General features: G+C 40.3%; 2 protein-coding genes across 3 annotated transcripts in view; one reads left to right on the plus strand and one right to left on the minus strand.

Moving 5' to 3' along the window:
* The first annotated feature begins 33 nt into the window (after positions 1-33).
* On the plus strand, positions 34-21,809 carry LOC137984881 (exonuclease mut-7 homolog). 2 transcript variants are annotated; one of them, XM_068832209.1, is made up of 20 exons: positions 34-269; positions 1,563-2,347; positions 3,845-3,898; positions 4,104-4,150; positions 4,381-4,476; positions 5,536-5,633; positions 6,159-6,232; positions 6,333-6,371; positions 7,569-7,720; positions 8,971-9,166; positions 10,695-10,762; positions 11,570-11,706; positions 11,780-11,889; positions 12,221-12,419; positions 13,521-13,650; positions 14,793-14,826; positions 16,222-16,383; positions 17,517-17,570; positions 18,335-18,463; positions 19,870-21,809. In XM_068832209.1, exons 1-20 carry the CDS (start codon positions 128-130, stop codon positions 20,167-20,169), a joined length of 3,006 nt encoding a protein of 1,001 aa, XP_068688310.1. In that variant the 5' UTR covers positions 34-127; the 3' UTR covers positions 20,170-21,809. The 2 variants fall into 2 exon arrangements, with proteins under 2 accessions (XP_068688310.1, XP_068688320.1); XM_068832219.1 differs by having other exon boundaries at positions 48-269; positions 2,052-2,347; positions 19,870-20,302.
* Positions 21,810-23,215: 1,406 nt separating this feature from the next.
* Positions 23,216-26,005, minus strand: part of LOC137984891 (solute carrier family 49 member 4 homolog) — a 7,283-nt gene continuing 4,493 nt past the window's right edge. The window contains exons 2-3 of the mRNA XM_068832232.1: positions 24,821-25,523; positions 23,216-23,828 (exon numbers count right to left, since the gene is read on the minus strand). Of these exons, the coding sequence (XP_068688333.1) occupies positions 23,375-23,828; positions 24,821-25,523 (1,157 nt within the window). The 3' untranslated portion in view covers positions 23,216-23,374. The remainder of the gene's footprint in view (positions 23,829-24,820; positions 25,524-26,005) is intronic.

Here is a 26,005-nt window from a genome sequence, read left to right on the forward strand (position 1 = left end):
GGAGGAATGGATCGAGGCAACAAGGAACGCCTTGGGAAAAACAATGAACACCTACTGTATCACTCCACCGATAAATTTTAGTTCTTTCATTATCTAGTTATTTTACTGTAAAAAGTAACAGGTCGACATGTTAGCTACTTTCCAGTGTGTATATTTTTTCCTCCAGGAGGTGTTGAACGTACTATTGTCCGTTTACACCGATAAAAATCAAGCGAACGAATTCGATGATGACTGGTTAGATCATGGCGCTCGCGTGAAAGATGCAGAAGGTAGGTACATTGATTCAGCCTCGAGATGTACTATGAGCAAAAGGCTCGTTTGAAAAAGAAGACATAATGTACATTATAAGATTGGAAAGGTGCTAAATGAGATCAGGCAATTAATACAATCTTAACCATTATAAAAGTAGAAAGAAAATGTGAAACCTACAAAAGCAACAACATAAATCTCAGTGGAGTAATGTGAATTAAGGTACTGCTGTGCACAAAAAATAACAGTTGTTCACATACATAACATTAACCACTTGTAAGTTGTGACATTATATAATTTTTGATCGGGTGTCTCGAAAACAAAGAACTTAAGATCCTGAAAACTCGGTAATGAATAAAGTACCCCAAAACCCTCAATTTGGCTAATGTGCCAGTTAACTCGAGACTTGCTGAAGGTTCGATTTGATGAGCACATAACTCTAGGCTTACATGTAGTTAGGCCTAGGGTTAGCCAAATTGAGGGTTTTCAGGGGTACTTAATTCGTTTCCGAGTTTTGCAGTTTTCAGGGTCTTAGGGTCTTCATTTTTGAGACACCCTTTTTGATTTGTAACATGAGGACCCATCATAGTAAATGATCTACATACATGCATGTATATATGTATGAGACCATTTATTGTTCCTTGTTGAATGAACTATCCAGAGGTTGCTCCTTCTAAAATTATTGCTACTTTGCTGATTATTTGGAAAAATTCAGATGTCAATACAGTCTAAACATTAATTTACACTACAGTCATGCAGTTGCATGTACTTCAGAATTAAAAAAAAAAGTGTACTCACATGTATGTATATTCATGTATTCTGAGCAGACATGAAATTGAAAACCTCCTTCATGGTTGTGCAGTTGTATGCCAAAGTAAACACCCTGTCTGTGACACACAGATTGACACACTGACGGTGTTACTTAAAGGAAAGGAACTTTATTGAAGTGTCTAGTCTTCTAGCGCTGGAGTGCTAATTGGGGACATTGTAAACTGAAATCAACACATAATTTAACGCAAATCAAATCAAATCAAATCAAACGTCTCGGAGCAGAGTAGAGATTACCAAACCACCAATTAAACCACATATGATACTGAGTCTAGGAATTGAACCCAGGCCACATTGGTGGGAGGCCAGTGCTCTCACCAATGTACCATCAACCTACACTTAAGAAGTGGTATTGGATTGAAATCAGAACTGAGCTCTTCTTGTCCTTACCCTTTCATACATCAAAATTTGGAACTGTACATGTACATGATAAGCTGAGAAACTTTAAATTTTGAAATTCACATTCTTTTTGTGATCTGTCACAGGAGAAGCAGGGCAAGTTAAGAATGGTGACTGTAAGAACAATTTCATTGACCATAGAACTATACACTCAGCTGCATTTAAAGAAGCTCTGCTGCAATCAACTCCTGATTTTGTTAGTTGTGAGGAAAATTGGGATGATGACAACTCAAGCCAAGACAGTGCTTTGGATACTGAGCTCAATTCGAATGCTGCTTTTCAGCAATCAGTTAATCAGACATATGTATCACAGGAGAATGTTTATCTTAATGCAACTTGGAAAAGAGATCTATTAAATGATGAAACATCCTCAGTACATTCTGTTGATTGTGATGCTTGGATTGCGAACCCATTACAAAAGCATATGTCCAGTTCTGTCCATCTTTTATCAGAGAGAGACTGGCTTGATGCCCTTGAATCAGTCTATTTCACGGATATGATTACAGAACTCAAGCAGTTGCTTCCCCGAGCTTTTGATGCTAGCAAAAATTGCTTTGATTTTGTGATCTTTGTAGTCAAATTTGCGGACTTTGATATTCAAAGTGGAAAAAAGTCTCTTGCCTACCTGACTCTCGTGGAGTTTGAAGCTTGGCTGAAATCCAAGAGTGAAGGGAGAAGCATTGAAGAAAGAAAATTGTTAGGTTATTGGCCAACTGATGAACAAAAGGACTTGGCTTTGGAAGTTGTTGTATCATCAACATATTTACTTTTTGAGCCAATAAAGAGAACATTTCAACTAGACGTAGGAGATAATGGTTTCTTGGCAAAACATGTTCGATTTTTGATGCATTCAAAAAGGAAATACAAAGAAGTAAGTTGAATTTATGCTGTTCTCTGACACTGTCACACACTGCTTGTTTTTATCATTTTTTATTTGAAGTGTTAAAAATAAGGTGACCTTTTACCAGAGCAGGAAAAAAATCCCAGGTCCAATAGTATTGTGAAATTACAAATTTACTACCTCAATTGAATTTGATCATCTGGGTGAAAGGAGGGCTACTGGCAGTGACTGACTTTTCAACAACCTTAGCGCAAGTTATCTTCAGATCGAGTCATGTCTTCAGGTCTGGTTGTCAAAACCTCAGTCACTCACAACAGTCGTTCTCTGGACTCCTTTGAACCTGGGTGATCAAATTCCATTGAGGTATAAAACTCCTGGGTTCACTTCAAACCAATTTCAATTTACAAGTCCACTGGGAGTGATTTTGGCACATATGTCCCTACTTTTAATCATAAATCTCTTTGACACCTAAACTGGCCTGACTTAGTATTTTCAGTATTCTGTCTAACCCCTGACGATTTTACTCGTCATTGGGGAACCCCCAGGAGTCAATGGGTATTTTACTGGCTTGATGGGCGAATGAAAAATGGTCTAACTAGTCTGAATGTCTGTTGGAAAGATTTTTTTTGATAACTGATTATTCCAACAAGATGAACAAAAAGATGTTTTAAAAGCATATATTAATTTTAAATCCAAGCAAACTGTTTCAGGTAAACTGATGTATTTGATGAGGGAAATTGGTGGGTTACCATTGAACAAATCATCAGGGGTAAGTCCAACTCAAATTTACTAGCCCCACTGGCCTGTACAGTTGTTTACTTCGACCGAGAAGATGAAAAATGGTCTAACTAGTCTGAATGAAAAATGGTCTAACTAGTCTGAATGAAAAATGGTCTAACTAGTCTGAATGTCTGTTGGAAAGATTTTTTTTGATAACTGATTATTCCAACAAGATGAACAAAAAGATGTTTTAAAAGCATATATTAATTTTAAATCCAAGCAAACTGTTTCAGTTAAACTGATGTATTTGATGAGGGAAATTGGTGGGTTACCATTGAACAAATCATCAGGGGTAAGTCCAACTCAAATTTACTAGCCCCACTGGCCTGTACAGTTGTTTACTTCGACCGAGAAAATAAAATGAGCAACATGCTTGTTGTTTATCATGATTATCAAGTGAAGCCAGAGGACAACATTTTTGCTTTTCTTATTAATTATTATTCTTTTACTATCCAGGGAAGCAGGGTTGATACTTTTGAGAGGCTCAATGTGCAGTCTACTGTTAAGTCTCTCATGGGTTGAGTTTGTTGTTTCTTGATCTATTTAAGTCTGAAAGTTTTTCCTCTGGGCACTCTGACTTGATATTTTATTATTTAAAGTTGTTTTTGTACAATAATGATGCCAAGCAGGCAGTAATTAATGTAAAATACTTGGGATAAATTATAATAATTAAAGTGCTGTCTGACATTCAAGTACCCTACAAGTACATGTAATTGTAAAATTTTTACCATTTAACTTTTGAAACAGGGAGCTACCATTGCCTACAAATTGAAACTTCAAAAACAATTTGATGTAAATGAGGTAAGGTCAATATAAAATCTACAGTACTTTACTTCCCTTTGTCAGTGCTCCTTAAACTCTAGGATACTGGAAGCACACAGACTGTACAACATTCATGTACCTTATATTTATTTAATAAAAATTCTGAAGTCAGTGGTTAAATATTGGTTTTATGAATGATAAGCCCCATATATCATGATTTGTTAAAGTGTTTCTTATTACCCAGATCTTGCTGCCTTTAATCATTGTGGACAAGTTACAATTAGCTGAGAGGTACTTGTACTTTCAGTGTTACCTAGAAATGAATTGAAGTTACCTGAGTGTACTGAATATTAAATATGCTTCTCCATATTCAATACCTCAGAAAGAGTTGGAAAGTTGTTTACTTCATTTAATACCATACCCAGCAGTTATTTTCAAACTTTAAATATAAAATCATGTACATTATATACACATCTATTTGTATTTAATAACGGAATTCTTTTTAAAAATTTTCATTTTAGTTATGTGGCAGGATGTTCAGCTTCATTGCAGTTGTTTATGAAGATGATTGATGATTTGTGTGGATTGAGTGATGAAGAGCTTGATGAAGTAGTTGAGTAAGTGTGTGCATTTTTAATAGCTACAGGAGGCTGCACATGGAAGACATTTTGTGCAAAGTGACTTTTAATGCAATTTTTGTTCAAAGTTATCTGAAAGTAGTCTGATCAAGACCAGCAGGCTTTAGACTCATTTGTCACTTTGTGCATCCCTTGGTCAGTGCTATCATAATTATAATTTTAGGCAGCTTATGTAGTTTTTGTTTCATTTTATACCTGTGTTTCATATCCAGTTTGAAATCACAGTCTCCATTTTGTAATCCCGAGATCAGCATCAATAAAAGAAACTTGAACTGGGAAGCAGCTGCCTTATAGGGGTGCCAAACGCTCAGAAAGCAACTGATTACAAACACTGGCATTAACTATAACCATTCACTGTTGACTTAAATCACACAAAGGATCTTTGGGAGTCTGCTAAAAAAATTAATACAATGTACATACAGTACTCATCTATCAGGAAGAGGGTTGAAACATGAAAAGCACAAAATAAATACTCATGTAGTATGCCTCAAAATGTGAAATGATCTTCAAAGATCAGATGGAACTGGCCGGCTTTAGTCCAGAGCTACTGCACCTGTCAAACTTGGTGTTACCACGTGATGTGCAACTGCTGGCTAGAAGTTATACGTAACTTATAAAGCACAAATCATTGATAATTATTGAATAGTGATATTTTCATATAGGGACTTTTTATGGTGATCTATTTATGGGCATTACTTTATAAACCACGAAACAGCAAAACACCGAAACACCAAAACACCATGTATGACCCCACCATACATTGAATACTAACTGACAAAGGTTGGATTTGTTAAATATCATTTTAGGCATAATTCTGTTTGGGAGTTGAACAGCCCTGGGACGACCCAAAATAATTCCAGGTCAACAGTGGTCACAACATGACACTTGATCCCAGGAACTCAGAATTGCAACTGCCCAGCACCTCCACATCTCTCCCTCAATTACATTTATCCACATGACAAGTAGTGTGTTTGTGAAACAGTACCAATGTTTATTAATTTCCCATGTTGTTGTTGTTGTTGTTGTTTTTTTTTTCAGAAAGACTGTTTCTCCAAAACCAAAGAACCATCGACTGAAAAATAAGGCTCTTGTCAAGCTTGGAGAAAGACTAGTAAAGATGTTTCATTTGAAGGCAGGTAGGTGGAAGCACTAAACAATAAAAGTAATTTTGCTGGTGAAAAAATAAGAAAACTGCAGTCCTTGCATTTATCTTGACATGAAAGTGCAACTGCAGCTTAATCACCCTACCATCTATGATCTTACTTAAAATGTTAAAGTGGGGTAATGTGCAGCAGTTCTAAAGACTTGTAACGTACATGTGTAATGTGATTGGCTTGCTACCCTAACTAAAAACCAAAAGACCAAACAGTTGAAACAATGACTTAGACTTGAAAACAATAGAAGCTGCATACATTACCAAACGACAGCTGGTTACGAGAGCTGCTTCACTACTGTTAAGGTGAAAGGGATTGGTCAGCCACTTTGTCAGCGGTGGTTTGAGATGTGAACCATGTTGGAGCACTTTATCTATTATTAGGCAGCGCAAGGGAGCTTGTTGTCATTGCTTATTTCTTTATTGCAATTTTCTTTTTTTTTTTTATGAAAGAGCATGTTAAAATTACATATTTATGTAGCATGTTAAGATAGTTTTTTCTTTGCAGAGGATTACCCAAATATTTACAAAGAAAAGAACTTGAATGGATTGAGATACCTCTTGCAGAAGAAATATTCAGATGTAAGGGCATTGTGAGAACTTTTAGTTAATTAAAGATCGGAATTTGTAGGATTAATACACAGCTCCTAGAAATATTAAATTTACTTTAATTTCATTTCAGACGCAACCACTGAATCAGAAATGGGACAATCTCATTGAGGTGAATTGAATCTTTTATTAGTAAGATTTCTTTCAATACATTTCTTGAGGTTTCTGAACTATTGCTGCCACAGTGAGTGAGCCTGAAGCGAATGAATGAGGCAGCTCTCTAATTGGGAGAACACAGTTTTCTTCAAATTGCAAGTGATTTTGGTCAAAGGTGCAATTGTGGCTGTGCACAAATGGAGTGACTAAGATGCACAATATGATCTTGTCACACAGAAGATGATGTGATGGCGGCCCTATGCCCCATTGGGGGCAATAAGGACTAATATACACAGAAGATGATAGCCTGCTGTCTCATATCCTGAAACTATAGATAGTTTACACTGTCACGCAACAAAAAAAAACAAAAAAAAAAATTGAAATCTTATCATTCAGTGAAAAAAGCTGAGAACTTGGAATGTTGAAGGAAACAGCCACATCCTTTTAACCACCTTTCCAATTGTCAGGTCTGTGTGGGCTGCATCATTTCCCAAGTTATTTGTCGTGCGTTTCATGGAATTGTATGGAGACGCCATGTGGAGTTTACTTTGCAATGAAAGCGAAGCGCTTATAGTGTACTTTTTGCTCATGAGATAAAATACATGTCTATGAACACATCTCCAAAATAATGTACTTGAAAGGCTCAAGCTGCTGAGATTCATAGGGATGGACATTTTTTTTTCAACCAAATAGCTTCGTATCATGGTGTCATGTAAGATGACAATGCGGAAATTCAAAATGCTGTATTTACGAAACGAAAGGCATCACTGAACCTATTAAAATCTCCCTTCAGTTCCACGCATGAACCATCGTTAAAGTACCGCAAACATTATTGAACACCTCCCTTCCCCTCAGCAGCATTTCTACCATTTAGGTAAACTAGTTACAAACATAACCAGTGAACAAAGGCAGTGGGTTATGAGATTAAAATAATACTGTAGTAGTTGTTGTATATGACATTGTATACAGTTGTTGTGTACAGTTGTTTATGTGTAAAGTTACAATCAGCAGTAGACTTGCACCTTTGTGGCATCCATGGCTTTGACATTAGAGCTTACCTCCTTCTTTGTAAATGTAATACAACACCTTTGCTTATAATTTCTGTATAAATTTCGTATACCATGAAGAAGTATAAAGCGTTTTTTTTTTGTTTTGTTTGACCTATTTATATTATAAGCAGCTCGGCCTTAAGATATTCTTGGTTTGTTTGCAGACTGCTCTTGGTGACAATGTCTGGCTGCAACACAAACTTGTAGAGAGTCTGGTTGATTATAATGACATTGAAGAAGCAGCCAGATGGGCCATGTTTTATCACCTACCTCAGAGCTTCCTCCCTCCTTTAGTGCAACAAGCTCTTGACTCTTGGTAAGTTTTTAAACTTTGGAGTCATCTGTTAAACTACAAGAGGACTCATAAATTATTGCTGATAAAAGGAAGTGCAGCCACACCTTGGGAATTTTTCCCTTGTCCCAGAGGTTTTTCTTGAGCCGCGAGAGAACTGCGTAGCGGTGAGGACGAGTCACGAAGTGGCGAGAAGAGAAAAACCTCTGGTTACGTTGGACTTGAATCTCACTTTCATGCTGACGCCAGCTGTCAAACGCGTGAAATTGATAATTTCAAAAGGGACCAATGGCAACTTAGCAATCACGCGTTCCCTCGGTATTACCAATCAAACGAACCAATCATATTGATTTGCGGTTGCATGAAAGTGAGATTCAAGTCCAAGGTAACCAGAGGTTTTTCTCTTCTCGCCGCTTCGCGACTCGTCTTCGCCGCTTCGCGGCTCTCTCGCGGCTCAAGAAAAACCTCTGGAACGAGGGTATGGGAATTTTGGAAACTGAGTAAAGTATAATGCATTTTTCAGTGATTAAGCAAGTTCCATAAACTGATTGCAACGCTGTCTAGGAAGAACATACTGCAGATAAGGGATCTAGTTCCGCAGGAATTCTTGTCGCTCAATGGGTGGAGCAACCGACCAGTATTTTTACAGATGTCATAGGTTCGAATCATTTCTGGGACTCTGACTTTATAGTTGTCCTTTAGCCAATTACCAATCTTCTTTTATGTGTTCGTATTGCCGCAACTGCTTTGGTCTCGTACAATGTATAAGCTACCGATTTTTTATGTAGAATTCGTCCTCTAAGTCTTGACTTGTAGCATTTGGCGTTGACAGAAGTTAATATCCGATCCTAATTTATGATCTTCACTGAATTCAATCTCGTCCCCAGAGTCCGCTTTACTTTTGATCAGCAGCAAGAACACGGACTCTGGGCACTTCCAAATGCAGGAAGTCCGCAAATAACGAACTTCCGGCTCGTCTGCGCACGCTTAGAAATTTGAAACGACAGTGGTTGTCAACGGCTACCATATTTGCGGATTTCCTGCCTTGGAAGTGGCCAGAGTCCGTGTTCTTGATGCTGACCAATAGAAAAGCGGACTCTGGGGACGAGATTGCACTGACTTTAAATCAAAATTTTCTTTTATCAAACTTGAACACTCAATAAATTATTATAAACTTCAGAAAATTTATTTAACGTCATACGTGTCTTTTCACTGAAGGGGATCCTGCTCTACCACTGGCTGTTTATAACAGTTCGTTTACGGCTTATTTTCAGGGAGATCAATGAAGAGGCTTCTGAAGACTGGGAAGCGGAAATGCAAGGGGAACTACATCCCAGAATATTCACTTCTGAGTGGGCAGAAAATTCGAAAACACCTTGGCATGTCTATCGCTTTCCATTACCGCTGGAGAGGATATTTCTTATCGACAACGCAAGATCTCTAAGAGAATGCATGCGAGTTTTGTGTGCGGTAAAGTGTACTATTTTTTGCCCCAAATTCTCACCATCCTATTTGGACTGTACTTGAATCATATTTTTACCCACATCGTTTGCTTTCCTTGTTTACGTACGGAAAAGGGAAGGATTAGAGAGATTTAGCATCGCGTTTTCGACAAACGGGAAATGCGAGGCAGAAATTGCGTTTTGCATGCCCAAAAATCAAAGAAATTTGTGTGTGATTTTAGCGCATTCATTGTCTTTGAAGGACAGATATCCAGCAAATTCTCAAAAAAAGAGAGAAGTTAAGGGGCGAAGATTTTCATTCTTTTTTGCTCCTGTGTTGCGTAAGGGGATACTCATCTCTCTATTTCCAATTTTGTTTTTTTTTTCTTCCCGTTTTATGCTCATTAGGCGGCAGCTGAAGAAGTGAACGGGCGCTTACATCACCATTGTCACCATCGAAAAATATGCATTTCTTCATTAATTTATTTGGGTTAACATTTCAGCATCTCGTGCACTATTTAAGCAATAGAGGACGTTTTCCTTGTTTCCAAAGCCTCATCTAAACACGAGGGGGAGTTGGGAGAATTCGAGACAGTTTATGAGGCTTTGCATATATTTCCCAAAGATAATTTGTCAAATGAAGGAAAATGCTGGTTTTTTTACTTTTTGATTGAAACAGATTTTCTTGATACACGCTTATATTTCCTACCAGTCAATCAAAACGCGCGCCTCGCAACTCATAACCAATCAAAATTCGTGTGATGTCACAGACATGTTTCCATACTCTCATGTAGATCTAAACACAGCTGTTGACCAATGAGAGTGCGCGTACTATCCTAATTATTTTATAAATTGTTTATATTGCAAGAATGCACTGTTCAGACAATTCCAGTCCTAGGAGTAGAGCGGGACAATCGTTGCCTGATCCTAGTTTAGTGGCTTAGCTCCCACGAGTCTTCCATAGCTCAGTGGCAGAGCATCCGAACTAGAAATCGGAAGGTCGTCGTAGATTCGACTCCTGCAAAGGAGCACTCGGATTTTTCCGATCAGCCCCTTTAGCTCAGTGGTAGAGCATCCCAAGTAGAAATCGGGAGGTCGTCGTAGGTTCGACTCCTTTAGAGGAGAAGTCGGATTTTTTCCGCGCACCCTCTAGTCACCATCGACAAAAAGAAACATTTCTTCAATGTTCCTCGTTTGCGGGTTCTTCTCTAACGTGTCCTTTGAACATATAATCTCAGTGCTTGCAGAGTTATTTTGATCCTCATCTCCTCCACATATTACCTCCTTCTGTTCTTCTACTTCACCGTTTTCATGACTCACCCTTTTATACTTGGCAATGCCGTACGTTGTATCAAGATTCGGTCACGTGATGATTTATTACTACTTTTGTCCATCGCCATATCAGGTCCAATATGAGTATTGCTTTGTTGTCGATTATTGAAGAGAGCTTGGCTAAGGCGGCACTGGCTGAAATGCGGCTGCTATCTGGCGAAGAGACGGGGCGTAAACAATCGCAATTCCTAATTAACAAAATATGTCTTGTCTTTTTCTTGCAGCCCGGTGCTGTAGTGGGACTTGACACGGAATGGAGACCAACTATGTGTCGGGCTGGGACGGACGAAAGGTGTTTGCGTGCGTACAACGCACTTTAATTTATTCTTCTGTCGAACAAACATTCCCCTCTCCAGAGCCCTCAATTCCTTTTGGTCAGCGAAAAAACACAACGACCTCTGAATCCCTGTGAATGGTTCTGAATCAGAAAGTCCATGAATCTGGCATGGACGCCCGGGTCTTCTATGCGGAAAACCTTAAATAACAATGACCACAACCAGATTTTCTGAGCCCGTGAGACTGAGCACCCCCAGCAAACCATTGTTTTAACGAAAACCGCTGGTCAGCAACCTGGTACTGGTCATTGCTCTCTAAGGTCTTCCCGAGGTCTTCCCTTGTATGCAGTCTCAATTTGTGTTGCTTAGAAAGCGAAAATTTTGTTGCGTCATTTTACATTCCAAGACGACGATAAAAAGGCTCCAGACTTTGAAGGTCTGCAAAATAGAAGTTTAACGGTTATTTTGGTGATTAAAAAAATGCTTAATCTTCGTTGTGGTAGCAAATGGTTTCAAAAGTGGATCTTTACTGCGACTTCTCATAGTTTGGAACTAGCCAGCGGTCGTTGTTGTCAGCAGTGATGGAAAAAACCCTCGTATATAGGTAGTGAAGCATGCAATCATACATTGGTTTAACATGGTTAGTCATCTAACACTATCCTAAGAATAACACCGTAGTGTACATGGGAATACAACAGCGTACATGACCTTACTGAATGAAAAGCCCTTTTAACTGAGCTCTTTATTTAGGATGCAAGCGTTAGTTCCGTACTCTAGTAGGACTCGTCTCAGCTATATCGTCGATTCCGGATTTTTATTTTCAGGTTGGCAATCATTCAGCTTTCCACTTGGAGCGAGGTTTTCATCCTGGATATAATTGCAATGATGGACAACGTCAAAGATTCAGAAATACAAACGTTTGCTGAGAATTTCTTCGCCAATCCTCAAGTTCTTAAGTTGGGTAGGAAATTATTACTCGCCAGTGTCAACCAATGAATATGAGACAATGTGGCAAAGGTTCTCAAATTTTGCAGGTTACGGTGTGGATTCGGACTTCAAAAACCTTGTTTCCACCTGTCCTGTATTCGAGGAAGCTGTGACGCAGTTAGCACGCTTTGTTGACTTGTGCCCACTGAGCAAACAGGTTAGTCAGCGGTACAAATGTAGTTAAAGCGAGGCGTTAAAACTTGCTGACATGCCGCTACCTTGATATAGGTTGCATTTGCGTGAGGTCTTGAAACTCATACGAAATCTATACGAGATACCAGGCTGCAGGCAAGTTTTATGAGTTCCCGGTTTGTTGAACAGTCTTAAATGACTAGTTATAATTCTCTCTTTTCTAATGTCCCATAATACACTTTGTTTCCCCCCCCCCCCACCCCACCCCAAAATTTTGCATAAACTATTGTTTTCAAATGCTCTTGATTATTCGAAACTGTGTTGTTCTTTAGTGATGACGAATCTTTTCGCAACAGATCCTAAAGTTTCCAAGCGTTGGTCAAAAGGTGGCTGCCCGCACGCAGGGCGTTTCGGCTCGACAGCGCGCCTGTATCGAACAGGAGCGAGGTTTGAGTGAGCTGGTTTTCCTGTGCCTTGGAAAGCCATTGGATAAAACGTATCAACTATCTGACTGGGAACGACGTCCTCTCAGCGAGGAACAGCTGATATACGCTGGTTTGTTTATTTTTTACTAAAAATGATGAATTTTATTTGTCTCTGTACAGTGTCTCTGACCTGAAATGAAACCTACGCCTTTAAGAAATCAGTGCTCAGACCTCAATCAGAAAGTCAGGTGCTTTAGGGTTTACTACGCCGGAAATAAGTGCTTTAAACTAAGCGTCTCGAAGTAGGTGTGATTGGTCTGGACTAATTTTTTTTTTCGTACAAATTGTATATCCCATGCTAAAGTTTTGGAGCTCCAACCCAGGTACCAAAATTAATAGCAAATACCGTAGTCTTACAACAACTGATATAGAGGTTTTGCACTGCAGCCATGTTGTATGACAGGAACAATGAAAATGTTTTGCATTCGAAAGAACATTTGTTCCCATAGGAAAAATAATGTATTATTCCTGCCATGCAACATGGCTGCCGTGCAAAACCTCTATTGCAATACTTGCTGTGTGTGTACATTTGACTCAGATCAGATGTTTGTGCAATTTCCTCCGGGGTTTTTGACTATGGTTAGTAGTGTCACTTTGGGACGTGAGTTGTGTTGTTCTTCCATCTCAAAGTCAGTAAAACAAGATTTGGGGCTCACCGCGGATCGTTTCATGTTAAACGTGCTAATTTTGCTACATTTTATAGGTGGGCGCGTCCCAGGTGCATCCCAGCGTTCCTGGTTCGAATCCCTGCACGTACGCTCCAAAGTTCACTCAGCTTTTCATACTATTTGAGATCGCTAAAACGAGTAACAGAAGATTTCTGAGGGCATGCAGCAGGATTTGAAGTACGAATAAGAGAAATGATAATCGTACTTATCTGGAGAAATCTAAGCAATTTTCTTATAGACACCTAAAAAATTCAAGTGGCTGCAACAGGATCCAAACCCATGGCCTCTGCGATGTCTGTGCTATGCTCTACCAACTGAGCCATGAGCGCCCACCGTTGCCGCAATAACAGTAGACTGAGTCATAGAAAAGGGACCCTTCAGCTTCCCCTAGACTGCGGTCAGCCTCTTGTCTTAAATGAATTTTGTTTGGTTTAATTTTCAAGGTCGGCACATGCAATGGACACATTATGTAAGGAAATAAAAAAATGTACTTTTGTTCTCAGCGCTGGATGCTTACTGTTTGCTTGAAGTATACGAAGTACTGAAGGACTGGGTGAAGGAGTCCCGATTACGCGTGAACATGGAGCTTCCACTCACGTTAAGCTGGATGCAGCCCAAAAAGGAGAAACAGAGGTAAAGGCTCACGAAGATTTTCAGTAGTTTCACCGATTACTGCCAATTTTAGCTTTAATAACTTATTAATAAATATCGCCGCACCATCACAGCCATTTTATCGCGGCTACTTAACAGAACGTAAAGTCATTTGATACTCTTGCGGTTTCAGTTTGTTTGCGTATCTCCTCTTAAAAGTTATGTTTGTATTTTTCTGGATCAGAGTTGGTTGTAGTGCTTTTTACATAGTATAACTATAAGGGACGTACGATCGTCCGGGTGACTGTAGTCCTGAGAAGGACTGTTTTGGGTGACATTGACTGACATTTGACAAACCTGAGCGGAAGTCGTCCTCAAAGTCAGGTTGTCGAAACCTCAGCCAATAGGGAGCTTAAGCAACGACAACGGCGACGACAACGAGAACGTCATCTCGAAATATAAATTCGCGTTATTTTAAACGCTTATTGACTATTTCAACCTTTTTAATATGACAAGGGTGTGGTAGTTCCTCAAAAATGACACTGGTCGGAACGGCGCTCAATTTAAGGGAGCAAATGAAAATTTATCCTCAAGTGCAGACGGTCTTCACCAAACCTCAAATTTGGCTATTTCACGTCGTTGTTTTTGCTGGCGACGACAAAGAAATGGACAAAAGTGAAAAACGCACGTGCACGTGCGTGTGACGTTCTTGTTGCCGTCGCCGTTGTCGTTGCTTAAGCTCCCTTATGTCACACTACACTCACGGGGACGATGATACTTCACTTGGTCATGATATGACTCCTGGATATGACCTCAATTCTTTCGTCAACCTTAGATGGCCAATTTTTATATCGTTACGCAATATCTTACTCCTCGGCGTGCAGAAAATGCGTGCCTCACGTGCAGCACGATTCTTTTTTTCTCTTTAACCAATGATATCATTTATTTGTGGCATTGTCGTTGCCGTCACCGTCTTCGTTTCTTACACTCCGTAATACCATAACGTGACGGACATCCGTTCATCGCAGATCAAGTCTCATGGGTGATGGACTTCCGTCGAAAGTTATACCGGTGTAATGTAAACGAATACAGAGCAATAAAGGAGGATCAGGATGAATTCGCACCGAAATAAGGGTCGTCCTGATATTGAGCTGACTTGTTATTATTAATCTGTTTTATTTCAGACGTAAAAGACCGAAGCCAGGGACGCGGACAAATGTAAGTCTAATGGCGCTTTCCTTTTGTCAGAACTGGCCGGTCAGACCCAATAATTTGCAAAGAAAATGCAACAATTTGAAGGAACACTTGCATGATAATCCCTCGCATTCTTCCTGAGAAGTATATATTATCCTCGAAGTGTGTTAATTTGAAGGCGTTGGTCTGGCCAGTCAGTTCTGTCAAATGGAAAGCACCATAAGTCTATGTGTTGAGGCAATGGAAATTGTCGCAGGAGCATTGAATGTGCCCTCGGAATCTATGCAATTGCGAATATCATGCTTACCGAAAATTACATGGTAACCGATTGAGCAACCTGGGAGAAAACAATAGGTCGTGTTCCATTGGGAAAGAACCCTTTTCAGTCGGCTTGGTTGATCAGCCAGCTCTGAAGCGGGTTGATGGGTTTGGTAACGATAAACAGTGGCTTTCTTTTACCGGGCTTTTTAAACTGGTCGGGCGTGGCTCCAACTTTTGGCGAGAATAGCCGTAAACAACGCCGACAAGTCTGCAACATGACTTATGGAGGGTAAATAAAGGTACAAAGTGGGTAATATTTTGTTTAGATTCAAAAATGGAAAAACGCTAGCCCTAACAATTCTTACCAGCAACTGAAGATGTTTAAGGTAGGATGGGAAGTGAGTTGCTTGGCGACTAGTGTTACCGAAGTCGTAGCTTTGGACTCTGATTTTTCCACAGGCAGCCCAAGTGCAGTGATGGCCGACAATATTATAAGGATTTGTACGGGAATCCAGATAAAAGACTAAAGGAGAAAATTATACGTAAAATTTCTCAATTAAAAGGCCTTACCTTATTGCCTTATTGCCGCACAAGAAGGAAGCTACCCACAACGGCAATAAGGTAAGGCTTTTTTATTGAGACTCTTTTCGCATAATTATCTTCTTAAGTCTTTCATTGGAATTCCCATAGAAATCCTTATATTTTTGAACGAAATGATATATATGGAATGAATCATATACTGAACTGCGGATGTGAAATCAAGTAAAGCTATGATCCTCGGAGTTATGGACGCAATTTCAGCAATTCCGTAGAGAAGCCTGAAACAAATGACCAGCTCCCAACGTCAGTGGCTTCATAGCTCAGTTGGTTAGAGCGCCGCACCGGTATCACGAGGTCACGGGTTCAGAAACCGTTGAAGTCCTGAAATTTTCAGGCTTCTCTACGCAATTGCTAAAATTGCGTCCATAACTGCGAGCAACATAGCTTTACTTGCTTTCATATTTAAGTCGCCCCTGTTGGCTTTCCCTCACACTGATCTTGGGCAGCCTGGTCTCCGACTCTAAGTTGGTTTCCGTGGAGCTAAAAATTAAACGGACAAAGAATTCTAAGACTAATATATGCTGGATCCATCTAAATCACTCTTTTCTTTCTACTCAGGTCATTCTTCCAGCACTTGTTCAGAAGAGGCATCCCATTGCTCCTCAGTCGCTTAAGATCGTTGTGGATACGATGTTGCAGGGCCTGGGTCAGCATTTGAGATGTTGCGGTGTGGATGTTGTCATTTTGGACAACAGCGGTGATCACAGCAAAGCCGTTGAGGTGGGAGACGATTTTTGTAGGCCTTGTCCCTTTTACTAGGGATAAATGTAGGCCTAACTATTCACACTCAATCGATAGACACGGGTGGGTTCTAGCTGACTTATTTCTGGCGAATTGATTCACTTACAACAGGTGTGCAAAGAGGTCTACTCTGTAAACTTGATTTAAAGTTACAGTTTTTATACCTCATTATTCGATTGTAACTGGTTGTTGCCAAGGGCTAATTAGAAAAGGTTACTCAAGGTTACATCAATCCTATACCGATCAAAGTGGTCTCGAACAACAAAATGCGGTGCCTATAGATCTCGTCAACAATTAAGTAACTCGGTGCGAAAACCTTGATTATCTCTTTTGATGTCTACCCATTTTATCTGTAACGGTCACGCAAGAAGAGAGACAGGCGTAGCTCAGTCGGTTAGTGCGCGGCATTCTGAGCTTGAGGTCTCATTCAATCGACATTTGTTTCGACTTTCCTCTGATCCGTGTAGTTGTAGCTTTGAATACCCGTAAAACGCAGCATTGACAGAGGAAGGGGGAGGGGTAAAAGGGTAAAAAGTGCGCACCGAGGGCCACAAGCTTATCAGTTTACTGGCACGAGTTACACTCGTAAAATAAGGACCTATACCTTTAAGAAACACGAAGTCTTTGGCAACGGTGACGTAAATTACACATGATAGTATAGTGCGGGAGATGATCAAAGGCTTTAAGAATCATTACAGATTTACAGCCGTGTGCTGCAGAGGCTGCTCAAAGGTCCAGCAATACGTAATGGAATAGCTCCCTCGAATCTTCTTTAACCGAGTGACAGAGCATTTTAACTAATAATCGAGCGTTCGAGCATTTGGATTTTCCCGATCATCCCAGAATCAGCATCGAAAAAATACACTTCTTCGTTTTAACATTGTTATAAAAGATGCACAGCATTTTCGGGAAACAATGTTAAAAGCCGCCAAACCAGTGACAACTTTTTTAAATGCCGGACAGGTGCTTAATCAAAATCAAAACATTGCTTTTCAAAATGTTTGCTCGTTCTAATCCTGATTTGTCCAGCGGTGGTCTTGTTTGCTAATGTTTTCTTTGACTCTTTTTGAATCTTTTAAAGTCTTTTTGACTCTTTTAATTTTTTTCGCTAGATCTCCCGGTCCGAGAACAGAACAATATTGACCAGCGGGTTGCCGTACGAAAAGGTAAACGTTGAATAAAGCAGTTCGATCGTAACTTTCTCTCCCTTGATAACCTTTTTGGGTTATGGTTAGTTCCTAGTCAATCCTGCGGTCACAGCGTTCGCACGGGTCCTGGAAATTCTTTTAAGTCCTGGAATTTTACTGTGTCATTTTGCAGGACTGGGAAGTCCTAGGAAATGATTCAAGGCCTTGGAAAGTCCTGAAAAACCTGTTGAAATCGAGTAATAGTACAGTTTTTCTTAAAACAGTTGGGCATTTTTTTTTGGAACTGACCGCTTGAATATTTGGAGTCGTGGAAAAATAATTCAGAGTCTTAGATAAGTCGTGGAAATTTGTTTCCGCTGAAAAAGGGTACAAACTCTTTTTAGGAGGCTTACGTTGGTTTGGCCGCAGTTCGTTTTAAATTGAAGTCTTGTCTATTTGTCTCCATGCACAAAGGACTGGAGCTACCCAGCGTCCCATTAGACAGGGGCTGCAAAGAGGGAGGGGCTGGTGGGAGGAGAGGCTATAGCCCCCTCACTTTTTTCGCACGGTGTTATTTTCTCCGAAACCTCTCCTCCCTCCCCTCACACTTCCATGGTCCATACCAAAACCTAGCCCCCCCCCCCCCCAACATTCAAACGTACTCCGTGGTCCCGGTTAGAAAAATACTCGCAGAAGGTTGGATTATTGTAACACTTTTGTAAACGTGTTAAGCAACATTTACGTTGAATAGCCGCTGCATTACCCGTTAACTCATGCTCTGTTTTCCCGGCTTTTTTTTTCAGCTTCGTTCGCAGGTGCCTGAAGGAATGTGTGTTTGTGTTCCTTGTGGAAAGATAAGGGAACAGATGTCATCACTGATGAAATACTTCAACGTAAAAGTGAAAGCAAGAGATATATTCAGTCGCTGCCAGGTGGTTACTTAACAGCTTAATCCTTTAGTTCTGATATAAGAATCCAAATTCTATTTTAACTGTTCTCTATACATTTATTCTGACACTAATAGGGAGAGTTTATTTACGAATTGGAGAATTTTGATTTAAATGATCATTTCCTTCATTCTTATTACCTGCACTTGCTTTTTCTATAAAGCGGTGATATTGTGGGGAGAAATGAGATGGTGGTCACTCTTAGGCGTCAAGGCTTTTGGAAAACTTGTACTGCTGCTAGGCTTGGGTTATTCTATTTACTGCAGGCGGTGGAGAGGGAACTTGGGGGGTTGTGACGAGGGAGTTTTCTCTCTTGTCCCTCACTCAGAAAGTTTTGAGAAAATTTAGGCTTCGTCTAGTTCTGAAAAGAAAAATCCGAAATCTGAAGAAACCGCGTAAAACAGCGTGGCAAGATGTTTGATTAGCGCAATTGTAAACCCGTAGAGGGTGTGTGGATATAGGATGTAAAGCAATGCACCGGTATCCCAGACGTCATTGGGTCAAATCTCTGTTACTGCTTTAGGTGGATTACTACAGTTTTGCGAAGAAAAAGATCAAGATTTTGCATGAAATCTGTGAAATTATAGCAACAGGATGTCTCTTCTGAAGTGTTAGTCACTGCCACTGATACATAAAATGTAATTTTACCTAACAAATAAATGCAAATCAGGGGAAAATGCTAACTAAACAACCCGTTCTCGCCCTTGAATTCGCGATTAACCTGAATTGTTAATTTGCTTTGAATTCACTATTATCGTGAATTTAGAAGACTGAAAGCTTGTTATAGATTATGGGAAAGGGTCATATTTGTTTGAAAAGACAACTCAAGTGTGTGGATATAGGACTCGAACGTGGGAATGTTGATCAACCCGTCACCTAACCCACTCGATCAGCACACCGCTAGCTGCTCAGGGACAATATTTTAAACACTATTTGATAATGCTGTATTATCACTCGCCAACAAACAACATTAAACACCACGAAAGGTCGGTCTCCAAACTTTACGACAAAGCTAAACATTTTAAAATCAAAGCTAAGGCCTAATGACCGATATTCTTCGGTAGGCTGAAATGTTTTTTTTTTTGAGAAAGGTGGAGTGGTAAAGCGGAAAGAAGCGGTTCTTATAAAGTAGAAACTCCGGGTTCAAATCCAATCCACGAATATGATTTTTTATTTCCTTATTTTCTCTGCTACCACAAGTCCTGGGACACTGTCCAAACTTCACGATAATGGTGAATTCAAGGAAAATTAACAATTGAGGATAATCGCGAATTTATGGGCGAGAACGTGTTGAAATAAAGTGGAGGGGGACTGGAAACTAGACATTTCAAAGGCCTCAAAATGGTACTGAGCTGTATACTAAAGAAAAAAAAACGTTTCATTTCTTTCAGGTGTGTAACGGAAGCAACTTCATTAACGTAAATCAAGACCACATGAGATTGGCCATGGCTATATTCCATGGTCACCTCCCGGCCCCATTACCTGGTCAGGAACCCGAGAACTGTCCCATCGATCTCCTGCACATCGCCTTACCTAGCGGAGTGCCTTTGAAACTCGGTCTTTTACCCGAGGAAGCTGTTAATAATGCCGACCTGTACTTTTGTTGTTCGACGTGTGGAAAAGTGTTCTGGGAAGGAAAACATCACAAAAGAGTAAATGCACAGTTTGCTTATCTTTTGGAAAACTCCTGATATCGAGACCACTGTTATCTTTTTGTGAATTATGAAGTATGCTTGTGTTATCCCACGGAAGGAGGACATGGGTTCATTGACTGCAGCAGTTTCTGTGACACACCGATGTTCCTTAGATTTTATTCTAGTGAAGATTTGACACATCATCAAGATGTTGTCCTTGTTTGCCCATCTTTAGTGTTAATTCGTTTTATTCGTTATATTTGCCTTTCATCCGAGGAGTCCGCCGTTCTAGTGTTAATTCGTTTTCTTCGTTATGTTTCCCTTTCATCCGAGGAGTTCGCCGGGTTGGTTCGTGCGGGTCGCGATTTTCTCATTAACCGGTTAACTTGCAGAGAACACTGTTACGACTGACTTATTTGAAGAACCAACAGAGTGAGGAATCTTTAACTTTAAATAACTCGACAAAATATGAAACTTCGAACTCACTCTCTTATGAAAATATGTTATTAACTGGAATGAAGGTCCGTGCGGGAAAAAAAAAAAAACTGCTCCCGAGGTCTTGAGTACGGGCCGAAGCCAAAGGCTGAGGGCCCTACTCAAGACCTAGGGCACGGTCTTGTCTTTTGCGGACCGACCAAGGCCTACCCTGCGAGCAGTTGGTTTCTGCTACGCTTCCCGAAGCGAGAAACCGTTTGTTTTCTTTCAGTGAGCCGCCATCCAGTGCCAAAGACGAATAAATTTGAACCGGTAAAACGTGTTAGTAAACCTGCGCGTGCGTTCAGCTACTTAACTGCTGTGGTTGGGTGAGCCTGGTGTGCAGTGATTCCCGCGAAATAAGACGAATTGATGTCAAATTAGCCAATGTCAAAAATACCATAATACTCTTTGTTTGCCCCACCAAAATTTTGCATAAGCATTTTTTCCAGCTTCTCTGGGACCATTGTAAATCCCAAGAGAAAGTAAAAACAATGCTTATGCCAAATTTTGGAGGGACAAGCAAAGAGTATTATGGTATTTTTTTATACTGACTAAAACATCATGTGGGGTTTGACGTAATTCGCACATGCTCGATGGAAAATCAAAGGGTTGTTCGCAGTGTTTTCTCTCGAGAGAACCGTGGGAGAAACCAAGTGCTCGCAGGGTAACCAAGACCGGTGAATAACACCGCCGACGTTTCGTAAGAGGTTTCTCCCTTTAGATGTTAAAATTCACTTTCACTGTGTACACTTGCCTGAATCCCATTTTCTTTGGGGATTATATAATATATTTTTCATGTCAGGAAGTTGTTTACGAGTAACGTTAACTGTTGCCTTTGTTTGGAAACTTTCACAACCTAAAGATCAGACCGTGGTCCGTATCGTAAAAGGAGCACGCTACTATCCGATATTTTTGGAGACTGAAATTGGACTGGTTCGAGTTTGTATCATAGGATTATTTGAGTCGACGCTTTACCGCTTGGTCCAGAGACACGTGCAAATCGAAAAAACGACAATGGACGTACTTTTAGTGCCACTAACATTTGTGGAATTACTAAAAGGCAACCGTTAACCCCATAGAGGCCATATGGGGTAAAATCTCTGTGTCGCTCTTGGATCTGTTTGTCAAATCTTTTGGTATTATTTGGCAGAAGCCGTAATTCCGATTCAAAAGTAGCAACTGCTTCCAGGAAAAAAGGTTTTTTTAATTATAATTTTTATTAACTTGATGAGAAAAAAACGTTTATTCTATCTCTAATTAACTGTTTAAAAAACTAAATCTGTTCTGATGGAGTATGACCAGCAACTATTGGATGATTGACTTATTCAAACCCAGGGGTTAAAACCTGATGGTGTAAATTTACCCAGGTGAGGGCCTAATCTCGTAGGGAGAATGATCCTCGTCTTGCCCGCTCATTCGCAGCATCTTTCATTTTCGCGACATTCGCTTCAGTGTTATGTTAATCATGAAAATACCTTGGTTATTGACATGCATGATTGGCGATTTCTACCATTCATATCGTCAACGTCTGTCATTGTCATAAACCGGCATCAACTCGTTTTATTACATTTCAGTTCTCATATCCTCAAACTATAGATAGTTTCACTGTCACGTAACAAAAACATTATATTCAAAATCGTTCAATGAAAAAGGCCAAGAACTTGGAATGTTGTTGGAAGCAAATCTTTTATGAACCACCTCTCTAATTCTCAGGTCTGTGCGGTACATCTTTTCTGGGTTATTTGTCGAAGTGTTTCAGGCAACTTTACAGAGTTTTTGTATGGCCATGTGGTCCACCAACAAGGCGGCCGATTTTCATTTTAGAATTTGATAACGTCACTGTGAAAACCATCTATTGTTGTCTTTCTTCTCTCGAGAAGGTTAAGTTGGGGGTCCAGTTTGAGGTCACTGTTTTGCACCGTCCCTACTCAAGACCTATTAAAATCTCCCTTCAATTCCACGCACGAAGCGTCGTTAAATTACCGCCAGCATAATTCATTGAACATCTCCCTTCCCCTCGGCAGCATTTCTACCATTTAGTAAACTAGTATAATAAGTAACCTTACACGTTGTGTAGGGTTAACTATGATTTCCAGTACACACACGTACAAGGAATTAAAGCATAGGGAAGATATCGTTGACGTCATCTATTGTCATTAGGGAGCTTACGAAACGACGACGCCGACGGCAACGACGACGCTACAAAAAAAATAGCTTTAGTGAGCAAAAACAATGGCTCTGCACGCTCTGCACGTGCGTTTTACATTTTGGTACATTTCTTTGCCGTCATCTCCTAAATGACGACGTGAAATGACCAAATTCAAGGTTCTGTGGAGGACGTTAGCACATGACGATGAATTTTCAGTTCTCTCTCTACGCTTCCAACTCACTCATACCAGTTAAATTCCTCAACAGTTACTACACATTTTTAACGCGAGACGACATGAAATAGTTTCGTAGTGATATGAATAACGCGAACTTGTATTTTTAAATGAAGTCCTCGTAGCCGTCGTCGTCCTCGTTTCGTAAGCTCCCTATTATGTGCCAACCACGGCCTCATTGGCTGTCGAAACAAAGGATATTTTGTTCCTGGGGTTGGCAAATTTGAATAACAAAAGCAATGTTTGTAAACAGATATCTTCCCTATATTGATCATTATACAAACCTCATACATATAGATCCTTCTACATCATTATCTCTCCACTTTATATTCAACATTTCATGCAGTGTCACATAGACTCATGTAATCTTGCTTAGACCTACGCTTACTTCATCAAGTCGGGTTCTATTTTATTGGTGAGATAATACTGTTGCTCATTCCCTCTGGTTTTTCTCGGTCGTCTACTTCAGAGCGATAATATCTCTCTTTCCAAAGCGCGAGTAAAGGAACACAGGCAGCATATGTAACCAAAATGCACCAATTGATCCACTTGAGCCCGAAATTGGGCAACATAGGAAATATGTAGAATATCAACTGGGGGACATTTGCACAGCTTATCAGGAAAACAGAAGTGATGCCTTCTGCTACAGGATAGGCGGTCTCCACTGCCATCTCAAAAAAGAGTGGAATGGATCCGTTTGTAAAAAAGCCTCCGAGACCGCAGGATAGGAAGAGGACCGTTTTGTTGTAGGGAATGATTCTGGCACACATCAGAGTGAATAAAGTGTAGGATACTGCGGCACCAGAGAGAAGGACGAGCTGGATGGCTTTCATGTGACGTGACACGTGATCTGCAAGCCTACAAAAACAACCCGCATTGAATTCAGTGTCGGATCCGGGAAATAGGTACCGCCCCGCCTTATTTTGGATCTAAACAGACTGAGGCCTCCAGGGCCGAGGTATTAGCGCATCCCTTTATGGTTGATAGCCCATCCCCTTCCTTACATGCATCTTAATCGGGATCTGTGCTTGGAAGAATGTGACCAGGGACTCCTTTCTCGAAAGCAGTTCGAAAATTTCTCGGGCGTATATAGGGGAAGATAAATTTCTTTGTATCTTCAAACCGAAGCCGCTTCGGGTCATAAACGTCTTTGAAATTAAGTTCGTGTTTTTTTTTTTATTAGTTCTCTTGAAAATCTTTTGAGATACCAGTTGTCTAATATAAGCGGGTCGTGGTTTTACAATTGGCTTTTCGGAACCGGAAAGTAACCGAGGGTGCAGAGACTGAAACGGACCCAAGTAGATCTGTTTTCGATTCTCATTGGTTCCACTGCGCCTAGCTCGTTCAAATGCACCAATAAAAATCCCCTTCTCGAGAAGTATCTAACTATAGTAACACAGGTTTGTGATATACAAGGGGTATATTATTTCACATAACAGTTATACAGGAATATAGATTCGGAAAAATCATTTGAGTGTCAATTGAACCAGATTGCAATGTACAGTAGCATGCATGTGACTTGAATACTTCTTTCTTGTTGGCTAACACTCTTACAATTGTTTGTTTTACAATTGGCCCATGTCCAGTGTGGTGGTGGGCAGAAAATTTATTCTTCAAGTCGAGCATTCGTTTTGCGCTTAATGGGCACTGTGCCATTTAGGGCTGGTTTTCCACTGGCAAACTCACAAAGCAACATACTAAGACTTAGTGGCGTCTTGGTTATTGTTACAATTTGTTTGGACAAAAGAGAATAATTTAATTACGACTACTGAGTTATAGTGATGATTTGCGAACGGCGATTGTAAAAAAGGAACAATGAAAGAGTGAAAGGAAAGCAAATAAACGCTTACCAAGACAATGCGACTCCTGCCACTATTCCTGTCATCGAAGTTCCAAAACCAAGCCATCCAGCGATTTTCTCTCCCAAACCGAATTGCGACAAGTTTAAGTCTAAAATTGAAGACCATCCGTTGTATACACCAAGAGTAATACCATTGATAAAAAGCAACAACAAGAACTGCTTGTTGGAAATAAGCCGTCTAAAGCCATCCTTGAAATCCAAGCGATTGATCGTTGCAGTCAAACTTGGCGGCAATGGAGGTTTCTTAGGAAAGTAGACAATTACTATCAGTAATAACAACACTGTCGCTCCCAATTCGATGTACATAAGGTCCATGATTTTTCGTTTGAGATAATGCAACTGCTCGGAGGTCATGTTTTTGCGAATTTTGTTATAGTCAATGCTTTTCCCGATGGTTTCGCCATGATGGCCCACATCAGGCACCAGTAGAGGACCAACGACGAATGCCAACCCCACGCCAACATAAGAAGACAACGAGGCTAGCGCGGTCGAGGTTGTTCGCTGGTCTGGCGGAAACCATGCTGCGGAGATAAGAGGACCTAATCCCATGCCAACAGGGGCACCTATGTTGCCGACGATCATTCCAAGATGAACCAGCCACGTTTGCCATTTAAGATCTGTTAGTGGAATGGCTTGAAGAGCTGAAGCTGCGAAGTTAGAAAAGGCAAGGAGAAGAGTAGACGCTCTTAACCCTGAAAGAAAGTCAGCTTCATTTCAATGAATGTTTGTTTAAAACTAGGAGAAAGGGGCACCGATTGGAATTTTTAAGCACAAATTGTCCAACACAGGAATAACACAGTCGATGCAATTCGTGAAATAAGTGTTCAAGTCGCCATGAATAAATCCTTCAAAAAAAAGACGACAACCCTTTTTATTAATGATCCCGGTGGGGTTTTTTAACAATGATCAATTTTAGGACCGCGTGCTGCGTGGAATAGCGCGAATCCATATTGAGACTGCTTCGCAACTTATTTAAGGTCGAATTGAATCGAAGTTTTTTGCTAGACCAGTGCATGGGCGCTAGAGCAAATGTGTGTTTTATGTAACTGATATAGGTAAGGCGTAAGTGGTGGACAATGAGTGCGAGGATCACCCCTCCCTTACATTTATAACCTGCCCTTCAACACTTTAATTTCAAGACGGGGCGCTCGGTTTAGGAGTTGAATACCGAGGA

Source organism: Montipora foliosa, chromosome 2, assembly GCF_036669935.1.
Source record: "Montipora foliosa isolate CH-2021 chromosome 2, ASM3666993v2, whole genome shotgun sequence".
NCBI lineage: Eukaryota > Metazoa > Cnidaria > Anthozoa > Scleractinia > Acroporidae > Montipora > Montipora foliosa.

Excerpts from the sequence above, each read along its gene's own strand:
- LOC137984881 (XM_068832209.1), top strand. The coding sequence starts at position 128 with ATGTTAGCTACTTTCCAGTGTGTATATTTTTTCCTCCAGGAGGTGTTG. Across the intron at positions 4,477-5,535 it reads GAGCTTGATGAAGTAGTTGA|AAAGACTGTTTCTCCAAAAC; the intron begins GTAAGTGTGTGC and ends TTTTTTTTTCAG. Across the intron at positions 12,420-13,520 it reads GGAACAGCTGATATACGCTG|CGCTGGATGCTTACTGTTTG; the intron begins GTTTGTTTATTT and ends TTTTGTTCTCAG.